At 39.2% G+C, this 15087-nt stretch overlaps 1 protein-coding gene across 2 annotated transcripts; it reads left to right on the top strand.

Annotated features, from left to right (window-relative positions):
* The first annotated feature begins 82 nt into the window (after positions 1 to 82).
* Positions 83 to 14723, top strand: LOC109988628 (very-long-chain (3R)-3-hydroxyacyl-CoA dehydratase). 2 transcript variants are annotated; one of them, XM_029278517.2, is made up of 13 exons: positions 84 to 222; positions 2002 to 2037; positions 2175 to 2280; positions 4559 to 4604; positions 5361 to 5434; positions 7116 to 7280; positions 8698 to 8749; positions 8869 to 8979; positions 10553 to 10680; positions 11797 to 11909; positions 12015 to 12121; positions 12214 to 12345; positions 12954 to 14723. In XM_029278517.2, exons 3-13 carry the CDS (start codon positions 2200 to 2202, stop codon positions 13028 to 13030), a joined length of 1086 nt encoding a protein of 361 aa, XP_029134350.1. In that variant the 5' UTR covers positions 84 to 222; positions 2002 to 2037; positions 2175 to 2199; the 3' UTR covers positions 13031 to 14723. The 2 variants fall into 2 exon arrangements, with proteins under 2 accessions (XP_020495836.1, XP_029134350.1); XM_020640180.3 differs by lacking the exon at positions 2002 to 2037 and having other exon boundaries at positions 83 to 222.
* The last annotated feature ends 364 nt before the right edge of the window (positions 14724 to 15087 follow it).

Raw genomic sequence — 15087 nt, 5'->3', positions numbered from 1 at the left:
TTTGGTTTCCTTTTAAACAAAATCACAACAAACTTAGCGGTAGCGGTGATGTTGTTGTTGTTGTTGTCCCGGCGAGCTGCAGTGAATGCAAACCAAGGTGTCGGGTTATTCGTAGCCGGGTAATAACCTTTCACCAGGCGGACTTTCACAAACTAACCTAACTGTCACCCTGTTGAACTTTGACCCCGAGCCCAGAGGCAACACCGAGGAGGCGTTACCATGGTGAGTTAATGCTACTGCTAGCTCCGCTTTAGCAACAGAAAAATAAAAACCATGAAGGTAAAGATGAAGAGCTCGGTTGAGGTATTGTTAAAGGAGCTTCTTGACGTGTATTTAATGTCGTTAAAAGTCCTTTCGGGTCCAAAACATGTAGTGACGAGCAGGGGGGGCGCCCCGCTAGGACGTTATGTTCGTGATGCATTCAAAGACCTCTGCTAAAAAAATGTTTTTTTAGGCTTTTATGGAGTCATGTTAATCAGGACTCACTCTTTTAATCAGTTCGGGTGAAAATGTGCTTCATAATTTTCTTACAAACAATACAGTTGCAATACCGAAGCTCTTTGAGTTTTCTGCCTCTTCCTGAACTGAATGTTGTCTATTTTCTTATTTGTTTAATATGTTTTTTTTTTTTACATACTGTGCAAATAAAAAAATAATAACACGTGTGTGTAAAAACATGTGTGTGTGTGTGTAAAAACATGTGTGTGTGTAAAAACATGTGTGTGTGTGTGTGTAAAAACATGTGTGTGTAAAAACATGTGTGTGTGTGTGTAAAAACATGTGTGTGTGTGTGTAAAAACATGTGTGTGTAAAAACATGTGTGTATGTAAAAACATGTGTGTGTGTGTGTAAAAACATGTGTGTGTAAAAACATGTGTGTATGTAAAAACATGTGTGTGTGTGTGTGTAAAAACATGTGTGTGTGTGTGTGTAAAAACATGTGTGTGTAAAAACATGTGTGTGTGTGTGTAAAAACATGTGTGTGTGTGTGTGTAAAAACATGTGTGTGTAAAAACATGTGTGTGTGTGTGTGTGTGTGTGTGTGTGTGTAAAAACGTGTGTGTGTGTGTAAAAACATGTGTGTGTGTGTGTGTGTGTGTGTGTGTAAAAACATGTGTGTGTGTGTGTGTGTGTGTAAAAACATGTGTGTGTGTGTGTGTGTGTGTGTGTGTGTGTGTGTAAAAACATGTGTGTGTGTGTGTGTGTGTGTAAAAACATGTGTGTGTGTGTGTGTGTGTGTGTGTGTGTGTGTGTGTGTGTGTGTGTAAAAACATGTGTGTGTTTTCTCATTTGTTGTTGTGTTTTCTCATTTGTTGTTGTGTTTTGCACTTCAGGTCCACTGTGTGTTATTGACCATAATTGTGTTATTACCTGTCTGGCAATTATCGATGCAACAATTAGTAGTTACAAGTTATTAAAGAAAAGTAAATTTTGTTCTTTGCTAAGCTTCCTCGAGTATTCAGCCTATGTAGGTCCAATGTAGGCTATAATATTCAAAATAACTATTAGTATTATAAAGAAATCTGTTGCAGGTATTACCATCATTTATGAAGTTCTTTTTTCAAACGTGTATTTTTGACAGGAGTCACAGGACAGTGGATAGAGTCAGATATCGGGGAGAGAGAGAGAGTGGGAAGTTACAGGTCGGATTCGAGCCTGGGTCGGTCGTTTGGGGGACTATGGCCTCCGTACAGGGGGTCAACGCATGGGCCACTAGGCTACAGGCCCTCCCTATTTATAAAGTTTTTTAAGCAAAAACATCAAACAAGAGCTGTTTTCAGTTCCATTAATGTACGATTGGCTGATTTCCTTTCTTGTTGATCAAATCAAAAGAAGAGGATTGTGTTAAGTAAGAAATGCATCCATAAACATTTTATACTTTGACTTTTAATAGAATAAAAAAAAAAAAACCTTATTATACTCACATAATAATTTTACTCCACATTGTCAGTGTATTTGCTTTTTTTTTTATATATATATATAACAGAGTATTTTTTACAGTGTGGTCCGAGACTGTGAGAGCCCCTCCCCCCGGAAGTAAGCTGCATCATGTGGTCTGTTATCCTCTTGTGTTGTGTGTGTGTGTGTGTGTAATGGGGGGTTGACACAGTGTCAGATGAGGATCCCCTCTCATCATTTTCAGTAGATTTCTTTCTTTGTTTTCTGGCATGAAGATATGATAAGAGAGACGGTGTAACGATGCAGACCCTCACCCCTCATGTGCACTGGGCTCAGCGGCACGCAGAGCTTTATCTCCGGGTGGAGCTGAGCGATGCGAAGGTAGGAACCGTCTGCAGCATCCGAACAACCGGCTTCTTCTTTCAGCCTGAACTTACACACACTGCTCGACAACTAAAACCTTTAAATGCTCATAAACTTTATCTTCTCAGAGTCGTAGTTGTTAAAATAGCAGCTTAGTTAATATTTGCTGTTTCATTAATGGTTAATCTGGATTGACTGCCTGTCCTGCATCGCTCAATATTATATTTAAAATGTTTATTTTGACCTTTAAAGCAGCAACTAGCCTGCTCCTCAGTCGTTATGACACATGATTATTATAAACAAAGATACTCTTTATTCTAAATTTAAAAATAAAATGTAACCAGCCTCTTTCTTATTCTTTTTTTTTAATTCTTTCTTTTTATTGTTTTGTTTACATTGTTATTGCTATTTGGTGTGCATGAGTCTCTTACTCTTAAATTCATGTTTAGTCGTTATTTTACGTCTGTTCTTGTTTTAAATCGCTGTAAAAACACTTTAAATTGCACTTCATTTGTATGAAAGGTGATATGTAGATAAAGCTTGATTGATTGACTGAGCTTAAACAAAAAAATACAAATCCTAGGAATCCAGTGTTGGGTAATTTATTAATTTCAATCACCAGAAAATGCACTGAAACTCCTGCTCAATTCAGTTGTCCTATTTGTGCAATTTCTACAACGCTCTCTCTTTATTAGAAATATGACTAGTTTTTTTTCAAAGCTTAAATAATGGAGATTGTTTTGCTTATGGTATCGATAAGACTGTGTCACAAATCTTGACAAGCGTACCACAAGCCATAAAAAAAATTTATTCAAGATGAACTGGAACAAAATAAACATGAAGGATAACGATCAAAATCTTTTCAGGAACTAGACAATTGAGAAAAAAAAACTCGTTTTATAGGTTAGTTGTTTTTATTAACCCTGTGTGATACTAGCTGTCTGAATGGCTTCTCAATAAGTGCAGAGTAACAGCTGATGATGACAGCAGCAGTGTGTTTCCATCAGTTATACAACCACCAAAATACTTTGATGTTTCTTGCTGATGAAAGCATCTTACATTAGTTGACATGAGCAGATCTATCCACAATACTCTAATATGTTGATTATTAAAGTCAGGCAATCACAACCTGTACTAAGAATGACTTCAGTTTGGGGTCTCTTTAACTGACTTGCTTTTATCCTTTTTTTTTTTGCTGGCTGCTTGTTTGCATTAAGCAACATGAAATACCGGTTCTTCTCCTCCTGGACATGTTCAGTTTAAGCCCATCCTCGTGCTGCATCTGTCAGACAAACGTCTTATTAAAGATGCATGACCTTTAATGGTCGCCCTGGATCTTGTTCAGCCTGGTAGGAGAATGGTTTCATGATTACTGAACGGGCAGAAAGAAGAACACCTGTCATGATGTTAGGCCCGTTAACCAACGAGGAGAAGAGAGTGCAATGCAAATGAAATAGTTAGTGCCACATGTATTATACATGTAGTATAGCATGCTCACTGCATGCTATATAATCTGTATATTATTAGTATAGCATGCTCACTGCACCTTAATCTGTATATTATAATCCTAAAAATACACTTATATTTATAGCATTTATTTATATTTATAGCATCCCATTAATCCAGCCATATATACCTAATAATTCACTTTTTTTAGTCTACATCTGTACATTTTGTAATTACTGTACATAGCACAGACTCTTGCACTTTCTGCTTATTTGCACTTCTGGTGAGATGCCAAACCTCATTTCGTTACTCTATACTTGTATATGTGTAATGACAATGAAGTTGAATCTCATCTCATCTCATCTCATGTATGATAGACTTAGATACACATATTTATTGAATTGATCCAAATCAAATGCAGTTATCAAACACACGTGTGGAAAAGATAATGAAGACAAGAAGGTGACTGAACTGGAAAGTAACTGAGCATGAGTGCATCACAGCTTCATACTCTGCAGAGTGATGATCAGTGGGCGCGCACTGTAGCTGTTTATTTTTACAGTCTATGGTGATGATGCTGGTTAAATCCATATAGCGCCCTCTGCTGGTGACAGACAACTGCTAGTGTAACACAATGAAACTCAAATGAAATGCTATTTGACTGGTGAATTAATCTAGTAATATTGGCACATATCTGTGACAAAGTTAGCCGATACTGATAGTCACTGGATAAGATAATGTCGGCCGATATTCGGGCTCTAACATGGATTATCATCTGATTTCATATTTAGATTTGTGTTTGGGTGTGTCAGTGTCGGGCTGGGTTTGACGGTTGCTTGTGTGTTTTCAGAATCTGGAAATCAGCCTGCAGGAGAACAACACTCTTCAGTTCAGAGGTGAGTTGAGAGGTGAATGTTGTCATGATCTGTTAAAAGTCGAGTGATCAGTCGCATTTACCTGTTATTTTTACACCGTGTGATTTGTTTGACAAACTTTCACTTTATAGTTCTGTTGTGATGTGATGACTGTTTTCATAGTGGATTCATCTGTGCGTTAGGTTTCCCAGAGTCTCAAGTGTTTAGTTTTATTTGCTTCTTTTTTTAACAACCAACAATCCAAAATGTGAAGTCTCTCCCTTCACTGTCAGAAAAACATCATTACAGTAAAGAAGCTGGGACCAGGAAATGTTTTTACACCTGTGCTTTTAAATTACTTACCTTTAATAGATCTTTAAAATAGACGGTTATTAACATCCTTTCAATCATGTAATTCAGGGGTGGGCATCTTGCGGCCCCCATCAACCCTTAACGTGGCCCTCAGGTCAATTTTTACATATCAATTAATTGGAAACATGATGACTAAATATGCCATGAAATCATGAAAACCAGAAATATGTCCATAATAAAATGTGATCACTGCTATATGTTGAGTTAAATTTGAGACATAATTGACTGTAATCGTTTCCGTATACAATTTGGCCCCCTGGCAGTGAGTATTAAATGACTGTGGCCCCTTGCTGTGACCAAAGTTGCCCATCCCTGATCTAATTGATCAATATGCTTATGGATGAAGTTTGATTCTTCATAAAACTCTTAATGTGAAACCTGACATCGTTACGTTCTAAAACGTTTTGTCTTGTTTTTGTCCCACAGCTCAGGGTCACGGAGCTAAAGGAGACAATGAGTACGAGTTCAGTTTGGAGTTCCTTCAACCTGTTAGACCCGAGGTACTGATCCATTTTTATACATGAATATTAAAACCAGTAATAATATTCTTGTGTTTTTTTTCTTAATTTTAATAATGATCAATATCAACAGTTAGTGATATTTATTTCCACACAGAGTCTTACCTGTCTGTTGCTTTTGTAGAAATACCTTCTATAAGCCCTGTTTTTTATTTGACTTACTTCATACTTTCTGGTTTTACACTCTATTATTGAGAGACATGCTTCTTACATACATAGTCCCGAATTACACACACAGTTCAGTGCTTTGCTCAAGGACACCAACTTCCATATTTTGGTCCATACCGGGACTGAACTGGTGACCCTCCGGTTCCCAACTTAAATCCCTAAAGACGGAGCTACTGACGCTCTTATTTTATTATCCTTGCAGTGACATGTTGTTCAGGTGTCATCAGAGATATAAATAAATATTCAAAACCAAATCATAGCATTTAAAAAACCATTGCAATAAATTCCTTCCAGATTCTATGTTTAGTTTTAATCATCTTCCACCAGTAAAACAATGAAGGTTTTGCTCAATGGATAATATCATACATCTCTCCCCGGCTGGTTAGATGACAAATCCTCAGTGTTGAAGATAATGCGTCACTTCAGTGAGTGTACCAGCAAGAAAAGAGTCTAATTAAAGAAGGCGCTGTGTCTTAATTATGTAGTACAGCACGACCCTGCATATGTGGTCACATTATTATCAGGGAGTTTATATCAGAGGATCAACGCTGCAGGTTTCTATTCCACACCTGAACTACGACGCATGATGAGGCAGTTTTCAAAGTGTGACTTAAGAAAAGAGCTTTGATGTCTGGTTGGGTTCATTATGGCATTAGTGCTGAAATACACTTTATGATCATACCAGCCCTTATACAAAAAGAAAAAAAGATTTCATTCAGTTCTTCAAATTAAATTCAAACGAGGGAACATGAAAACAAGGACGAGTGCTATTTTTTTTAGTTTTTGCAATATTTAGATGAAGGGTGCAACAAGAATTCCATAATACATAAATGTACAAAGAAATGCAAAAGATTAGGTAGAAAATTAAAAAAAGGGTTGTAGTGGTTAGTGAGCGTACCCCATGTACGGAGGCTCTAGTTCTCCAAGCGGACGGCCCGGGTTCAATTCCGACCTGGGGCTCCTTTCCTGCAGTTACTCCAAATTCTCTCTCTCCCAGATATCTGACTCTATCCACTGTCCTGTCTCTAAAAAAATGGCACAAAAATAAACCTTAAAAGTATTTTTTTTTAAAGGATTGTAGTGTCAACTCTTTGTGATGTCATGAAGGGAAAATCTCCAAAACGACCTGTTTCAGCACACATTTTCTGAAAAGTGGAGCAGGAGAAAGACTGAGAGGATGGGCTTTTCTCACCATTGGGGGGTTTGTAGACAGACTAGGGACACAAATAAGTGTTAGAGAAACATGGTGAAGTGTATTTTTCATAATATGTTACCTTTAAAGTCTAAAGTTAAAAGATAAATCATTAATTTTACATATGACAGTAATTTATCCTTTAACCATCTAAGGTCGTTAAAGTAGTGGATTAAAGGACGAGTCACAGTCTTCTTGGATGAAAGACACAGAAGAAGAAACTTTATTCTCACAACAGCTCGTCACATGATGTCTCTGCTCTATGTGTGTGTCAGTAAAGAAGGCTGATCTGTGTGTTTTCAGATCAGCCATAAGTCCACGCAGCGTCTGGTGGACATAAAGATCAGGAAGCAGGAGGAGCGCTGGTGGGACCGGCTCACGCTGCAAGAGAGGAAGCCTCTGTTTCTGGCTCCAGACTTCGACCGCTGGCTGGACGAGTCTGACGCAGAGATGGAGCTTCAGGCTAAGGTAGGAGGAACGTGAAAAAAAAACGAATAAACTAAACACATCCACATAGAAGAGGCAGTAAACAGGACTGGCTTTTTTTTTTTTTTACAGTTAACACACAAATATCAGGCGTATAAACGACGATAAGAAGGAGACAGGTTTTATGTTTTTATCTATAATCTGAAAGAGGAAGTCGTGGTGAAGCCATTTTTAACAACATGCTTTCCTCATGCTTCATGTTGTACAGCCAGCCCACAAAACTTTGCATTTGTGGTTGTGTTCTGGCAGAGCTCATAGGACAGGTTTCCTTTAATCACAAATCAGCTGGCTGACAGCTATATCCTGCTCTGAGTTGTTAATGTTAGCCTCTCCCACTCATAACACAACAAAGTCACATCATGTCAGGAGCCAGGAAATACTGACTTTGAGGTGAGAGGGGAAACTTCTTTCTGGTTTAGAGTCAAGACGTCCAGATCCACTGCTCATGTTTCTGACTTGCTCTGATTGTAGCCAGCTCGGTCCTCAATGGAGATCGTTCTGAAGACAAGTTTTCAAGACTCAAGTCTTTGAATCATCAATAAAAAATGTTGCAAGGATTACTGAAATCAGTCTTTAATTTTATATATCTATATTTATGGATCCAGAGCAGTAGGTGAGCTCATGTTGGGCTTTTTTATGCTTTTATTGTAGAGATAGGACAGTGAATAGAGTCGGAAATCAGGGACGTAGTGCAAGGGGGGCAAGAGCACCAACCACTAGGATACTGGCGCCCCACCTCCAAACAAACAAAAAAAAACTATAAAGCTATAAATTATTTCAGTGTCATCAACTCCAGATGGTCAAAATCAGGTTTTGAAGATAATGCTCTTAATCCCATTAAGGTTTCTCCTGGTTAGATACATTTTAAAGAGGACATATTATCCTCCTTCTCCACCGTTTCAAACAGTCCCCTGTGGTCTAAATGAAACATCTGTGCTGCGCTTTGGCTTAAATATAACATGAATCAAGCACCAGAGGAGGTTTGTGACCCTGTATAAACCAGCTCTCTCAGAACGCTCCGTTTTGGTGTGTGTGTCTCTTTAAATGCAATGAGCCCCCCCTGAGTTTTCCTGGTAGACATCACTCCTCTGTAGCGAGAATAAAAATGGCGGACCTGCGCAAAAGTTTTGTTCTAGGCTGGAGGTGGAGTCAATGGGTGGAGATATCAGGGGAGGGGAGGGATTTTTTTTTTTTTTTACCAGAATCCCACTGTGACATCACAAGGAGAGCAAATTTGAAACGGAGCATTTTCCTCTGTGTTGTAAGACTTACCACAAAAAAAAGGACTGGATGGGTTTATGAAAGAGTGTGGATTATTTTGTTTACATGATTAAAAGAGGTGAACGTAGCAGGTTATATAGTAAAGTGATGCTGAGTGTGATGTTGTGTTTTCTCTCAGGAGGAGGAGAAGATCAACAGGATCAGTGTGGAGTCCAGAGTCCGTAAAGACCGTGAGTCACACTCAGCCTCTCTCTCAGAAACGTTTCTAACTAGAGATATGTCATGAATGTTATAAACACATTCATTCCATCGATGTCCACTAATCCAGTGATTCGTTCTGTCTCCTCAGCCTACCTCGGGTTAAAGAAAGGATACTTGTTCATGTACAACCTGGTGCAGTTCTTGGGATTTTCCTGGATCTTTGTCAACATGACTGTTCGACTTTTCATTCTTGGACAAGGTTTGTCGAAGGAAAACACAACACTGTCAGCTGACTGTTTAGAGACAGCGTTATTCACAGAGGGAAGGAGAGTTATGAACTATAATTAAAGATAATGATGAACCTCTGAAGGAACCAGGGTCTCTAATAAACTCCAGTTATATCAGCCCCCACTGGCAACAAGTCTGACATGTTTTTCTTTTAATTTAAGACCAAATCTACATCATCAGTGAGGAGAACGTGTGAGGCAAAGATTAAACCAACAACAGTGCAGACATTTGGTTAGAGCTGATTATTAAGAGTCTGCTGTGAAAACTTAAAACTTACATAATTAGACATTAAAAGACACATCAGGGAAATCATCTTCAGACAAGTCGTTTAACATCCTCTTCAAAGCATCCAATGAGAGCAGCTTGTTAAGTTTCAGCTTTTTTTTGTAACTCATTCCAACTAAAGGGAGCAGAAAAACTGAAACGCCTTTTTCCCCACTTCAGTTCGGACTTTTGGAACAGTCAGTAAGAAAAGGTCCTGTGATCTAAGGGTCCCTCTCCTCTTCTGACTGATGGAGGTCAGAAAAGTACAGGGACTCTTCTGAGTGCAGCTTAACTTCAGTTGTTTCACTAAATTGCCTGCTGAGTTCTGGGATCGCAGCAGATCATTCTTAGAAGAAAGTCCAAAGAGGAAATCAACAAACACAGTTCAGGTTGCACAGATCACTTTTAAAAAAAGATAAAACATGAAGAGACTCCAAAACGATTAAACGTCCCTCAGTGCGCAAAAAAAGTAGCACACATCGACTGTGTGTTTGACGGGTCGAAGACAGAGGAGGAAGTTTGTATTTAAAGTGTGCCGTAAGTAAGCTCAGCCGTTACTCTGAAGACGGCACAGAGTGGGAATTACTTTGTCCCCCAATTACGCCTCTGAGACATTCAGACTGAAGGCGAAATGTCACAGGGGCGTAAATATCACGGCTTGAAATGTCAAGTCTGAAAAAGGGCTGATGATGTTCCCAAATGGATCACAAGATAACAGAAGGCCAAAGCTATAAATTCTAAGTTTGACTTTGTGTGTGTTAGAGTTGTAATACAGATTTAAGGTTATATTTCCTCTCATTTCATTTCAGAGACATTAAAGCAGCTTTGAAGGGAAATCATTGCGGTTCATTTTTTTATCCATCTTTTGTCAGAGAAATAGTTCTCATGCTTTTTTTTTTAAAGACATCACACGACTGTTTTTAAAAGTGCAAACAAAACGCCGAATTGGCAGGCTGCAAAAGAACCAAATGAAAAGAGAACTAAACCATTTGTACTCACTAATAGCTTTTGAATTTTATGGACTAAATAATGAATTACTGCTTGATAATGAACACAAAAACAGAAAGGAGACAAACACAATTAGTGCCACTGTGCAGTATAAAAAACAAACAGGAGGTCTGTGTTTTTGTTTGTGTGGAGCTTTTCACCGATGAGCTCATTTGAATAGAAACAGGAACACGACTACACAGCAGGGATTTGTTTTGCAAATGATGAGGATTATAGATGGTGGCTCATGTAACTGTTTAATGAGGTCGCTTTGTTTCTGTCTCTCTCCACAGACTCCTTCTATGATACCTTCCACACCACGGCTGATATGATGTATTTCTGTCAGATGATGGCCGTGCTCGAGGTCATCAATCCCTTACTGGGTCTGGTCAAGACGGGATTTTTCCCTTCTATGATACAGGTAACACAGGAGAGACCGTCACCTCTGATTTGATTTCAAACAGAGAGTGTAACTCCAGTGTAACATCTCAACACTGACGAGACCCTACTCTTATATGTTAAAGGTGCGAAGAAAGCGGACGAGAGAACTGGTTCAGATAGAAGTGATTGTACCCGACCTAAAAAGCCTCTGCATGTTTCTAATAAGCTCCACGAGCAGAAACGTGCGCAAACTAGGATCAATATTGGAGATACTTTTGAAAAATGGAGAGAGGTTAGAACACAGAAAGGTTTACAGACCGATGCAGAGCTGGATAAACACTGAAGCTTCAGTGTCCACCACATGGTGACCTGCATGAACATCGACTCTAGAGAGGAGGGGGGGCGGGGGGAGACAGATCTCTACAACGTTTTCAATTTGGACTGCAGTACCCATTTTAAACACTAGGGGTCAGAGTTACATATTGCTCCTTTAAACATATCATTCTGAAACCATGGCCATTCATCTGCTGCTGCCACTAGTTCATATTTCATGTGTTTTAGGAACATGACCGCAACGTTTTTCTCCATTTTACTGTCTTGAAAGCATTAGAAAGGATCAAGACTGAAGTTACACAATCTCTCAAGTAGCCTTCTGACTGGGTGCCAGTGGCCTAGTGGTTGATTTGCATGCCCGGCGCACAGAGGCTGTGTTCCTCTAGGCAGAAAACCGTGGTTTTGGATCCAACCTGTGCCCTTTGGCGCATGTTGTTCCCCGCCTTCTTTCTTCCTGGTTACCAGCTCTGTCCTGTCTCTCTGATGGAGGCATAAAAAGTCCCAAAAACTGAATCTTAAAAAATGCACATGAAACGTTGCACAACAATCACTATATTTAACAATGATTGTACCAGCACACGTCTCTCTCTCTCTCTGATTACCTGCTGAGAATGTCTCAGATGCTACTCACAAAAATATATGCAACAGATCAAAAGACTTATTCAATAAATGAGTCTTTATGGGCAAACACATTTTGTTCAAGAAACTGCAGGAATAGAAAACAATGTCCCAATAATACGCTCTGAGCTGAACTCACGTTTTGAGCACTTTTGTGGAATTTCACACCGAGTGGTGTTTTGTTGTTTGTCCTGTGTTTCTGCAGGTAGCAGGGAGGAACGTCATTCTGTTCGTAATCTTCGGCAGTCTGGAGGACATGCAGAACAAACCTGTGGTCTTCTTTGTGTTCTACCTGTGGAGCACCATCGAGATCTTCAGGTGAGCTCACGTCTCCTTCCTCCCCCTCTTTCTGGTGAACACACAGCGTGTCGTCGTCTACTGTAACGCCCGCTCTCTCTCTCTCTCTCTCTCTCTCTACATCAGATACCCGTTCTACATGCTGGCCTGTATGGGCACGGACTGGAAGCTGTTGACGTGGCTCAGATACAGCCTCTGGATCCCGCTGTACCCGCTCGGGGTTCTGGCTGAAGGTTTGTGAGCGGTTTGTTAACAGAGAGAAAAGGTTGGAGTAACTGCAGTTTATGAAGGTTGTGGCTTACAATGTGTAACACTGTGTTTCCAGCGGTGGCAGTGATCCAGTCTCTGCCAATCTTCGATGAGACTCGTCTGTTCAGCTTCCCTCTCCCCGCCATGCTGGGTAGCTCCTTAAGCTTCTCATACACCCTGCAGCTCTACCTGATCCTCATGTTCCTGGGTGAGACATCCGCAGACACACTCTCTAGATGTGCTTCTTTAAATATACAGTGCTGTGCATTTTAAAGTATCTGGAGAGAAACAATGTGCAAACATAGATGTAAAGGTGATTTTCACTGTTTTTAAAAAAGTGGGATGACCTGAATGGGGACTCATTGTTTTTTTTTTGCCTTTTACAGATTTATTTTTGGGCTGTTGCCTTTGATATGATAGGACAATGGTTAGAGTAGGAAAGTGGGAGAGGAAGTGGGAAAAGAGCCGTGAATGGACTAGAACCCGGTCACTCGCTTTAAAGACTACAGTACTACATGAGTGGAACTTAACCGCGGGGCTGCCCGGGACTCCATTTTTAAAAGCACTGATTTCAGAGAGTTTTTATCATTTCTTGCAAACATGCTTGTGGAGAATTCAATGAATATTTGTTACTAAACTGTTGGTGATACATCACCCTGTTCTGCACTCTCTCTATTTTCATACTTTTTTTTTCCTTTGCCTATCACAAGCCTGCTTTTGGCATCTTTTTTTAGTGCTGTGCAGACTCTTCATTAGTGCTTGTCTGTAGTGTTAGGCTGTATTATAACACTGACTGAGGTTCCCTCTGCTCTGCAGGACTCTTCATCAACTTCAGACACCTGTACAAGCAGCGCAGGAGACGATACCGCTCGAGGAAAAGGAAAGTCCAATAACTCCTCTCCACCTTTCCTGTTTCACTCCATCTGAACTGACGACCAGGAACAGATCAAACAGCAGCTTTCTTTTCCTCTTATTGCCTTTCCTCATCTTCCCACACACACACACACACACACACACACACACACACACACACACACACACACACACACACACACACACACACACACACACACACACATCATGTAGGAGTTCTGGTCCTCTGTTAACACTCTTCTGGGTGAACTGGTAACATCTTATCAGCTGAAATCAGCACTCTGGTGGATCCAGAGCGTCACAACGTTCAGTCTGAGTTTCCATCTTGTTTAATCATGAGCTCCGTCGGTTTTATCTGGTTTCTAAAAGAGAAATTTCAATTTTCGGAGCGATGAGGGAACAATTAGTGTCAGAGTTGGGAAAAAAGAAATGTTTCATACACACACTCAACACAAACGATCTGTAACTGTATTCACTTTGTATTTACCCTGCTTTAAAAATGAACGTCCTCATAGGTTAACAAACACTATCTCTACCTTTAAAAACAGCTCTTTAAAGCATGTCTTAAAGATGCTCTGTGTTTGTTTTATTACTGTTTGTTTTATTACTTTATTTACAAATCACAGATCGACTCAATATTGATTTTCTCTCAGTTGATGTTGAACTTTTGGATCCTCTGGAAACAGTGAATGAGTCTGTACGTACACACTGTGTTTCACTCCTGATAGCCTCCAATTGAATTATGAGACACCCAAAGATTCCCAACCTTACTGATAATAAATGTTGTTAGAGGGTTTTTTTGTTTTTACATCGTTTTAGACTTGGCGTGCTCATGACAGCAGTAACAGTGCGTTTTTTAAAAGGGAGGAAGACAACTCCAGTTTTAACATAAACCGGCCTACATGAGGCCGAGGCCTAACATGATGAACACATGATGCATCTTTGATTATAATCAGTCATTAATAATGGATTGTTCAGTCATGAGAAAATTTGAAGAATGAGAAACTTTCCCTCTGAATATTTGAATCCGTTTTATTGCAAACATTTTAGAGTTTTTAAAAAGTAGATGCATGACTTATATCCGAAACAAAGTATTTAACTCTGCAGTATTGAGATAGAGCTTTATCCACCACTTGTCCCTGAATTTGTTTAATTAGAAAATGTGCTAATACCTTTGAAGAAGTTTTCTTATGATAGAATTTGCTGTTTTAAAATGATATGTCACATTTGATTCCTCTCCTATATGTTGCTGTTAATAACATTCAGGCTGCAGCTGTTAAATCAAATGTGTTTCTCACTGCAGTTTAACAGCTGTGACAGATATTGTGTTTTTACTTTTAGATCTTTATTCGATTGTTTTGTTGCATTTTGATCCCAGATCCTCCTGATACGATGAAAAATAATGTTTTAAACTCTCCGTCCAAACTTTTGCTGAAGTGAAAAGGATCGTCAGGTTTCCCGATGAGTCGATAACTTTGCTCTTATTTATGACTTATTTTTCCAAACCGTTCACCTCTCAGCCTTTTCTCTGTTTTGATTTTTATTTATTACTGAAGATGTCGCCTGTCGTACGTTTTCTGAACAACTTCTCTGGTGTGAACTCAAAGCTTCTTTAGACCATTTGTTGCATTTTAAAGTCTTTTGACAAACGTTTGAATTTATGTTGCGATTCTGTTTTACTGACTAAATAAACATTAAAGTTTTTAATCTGAAGGTCTGATGTTTTCTTTCCCCTGAGGATCCCTGCTGCTGAAGTGACTCCAGACACTTTTTTAAAGACCTTGATTTCATTAAACGTTTAAATGATGTCTGTTTTACAGGTTCATGATTGAAGGTTATCATTCACCTGCATCAAGAAAGATAAAATATAGACATTTGTCTGGTGTTATTTTAAAACAATTCTAAACCAAAAGTTCAGAAAAATCTGTAACAAATGTAGAAATATTCATATTGTTTAGGATTCATTTCCCAGCTGTAGTTTATCTTCTACTCTGGATCAGTTTCCTGTTTTACATCATCGCTTTAATTAAAAATCCTCATGCACACTGTGCAGTTAAACTCATTAATTATTGTTGTA

The sequence above is a fragment of the Labrus bergylta genome, chromosome 3, assembly GCF_963930695.1.
Source record: "Labrus bergylta chromosome 3, fLabBer1.1, whole genome shotgun sequence".
In the NCBI taxonomy this organism is placed as follows: Eukaryota; Metazoa; Chordata; class Actinopteri; order Labriformes; family Labridae; genus Labrus; species Labrus bergylta.
The sequence above is the reverse complement of the archived record's forward strand: the minus strand, read 5'-3'. Positions and strand labels throughout refer to the sequence as shown.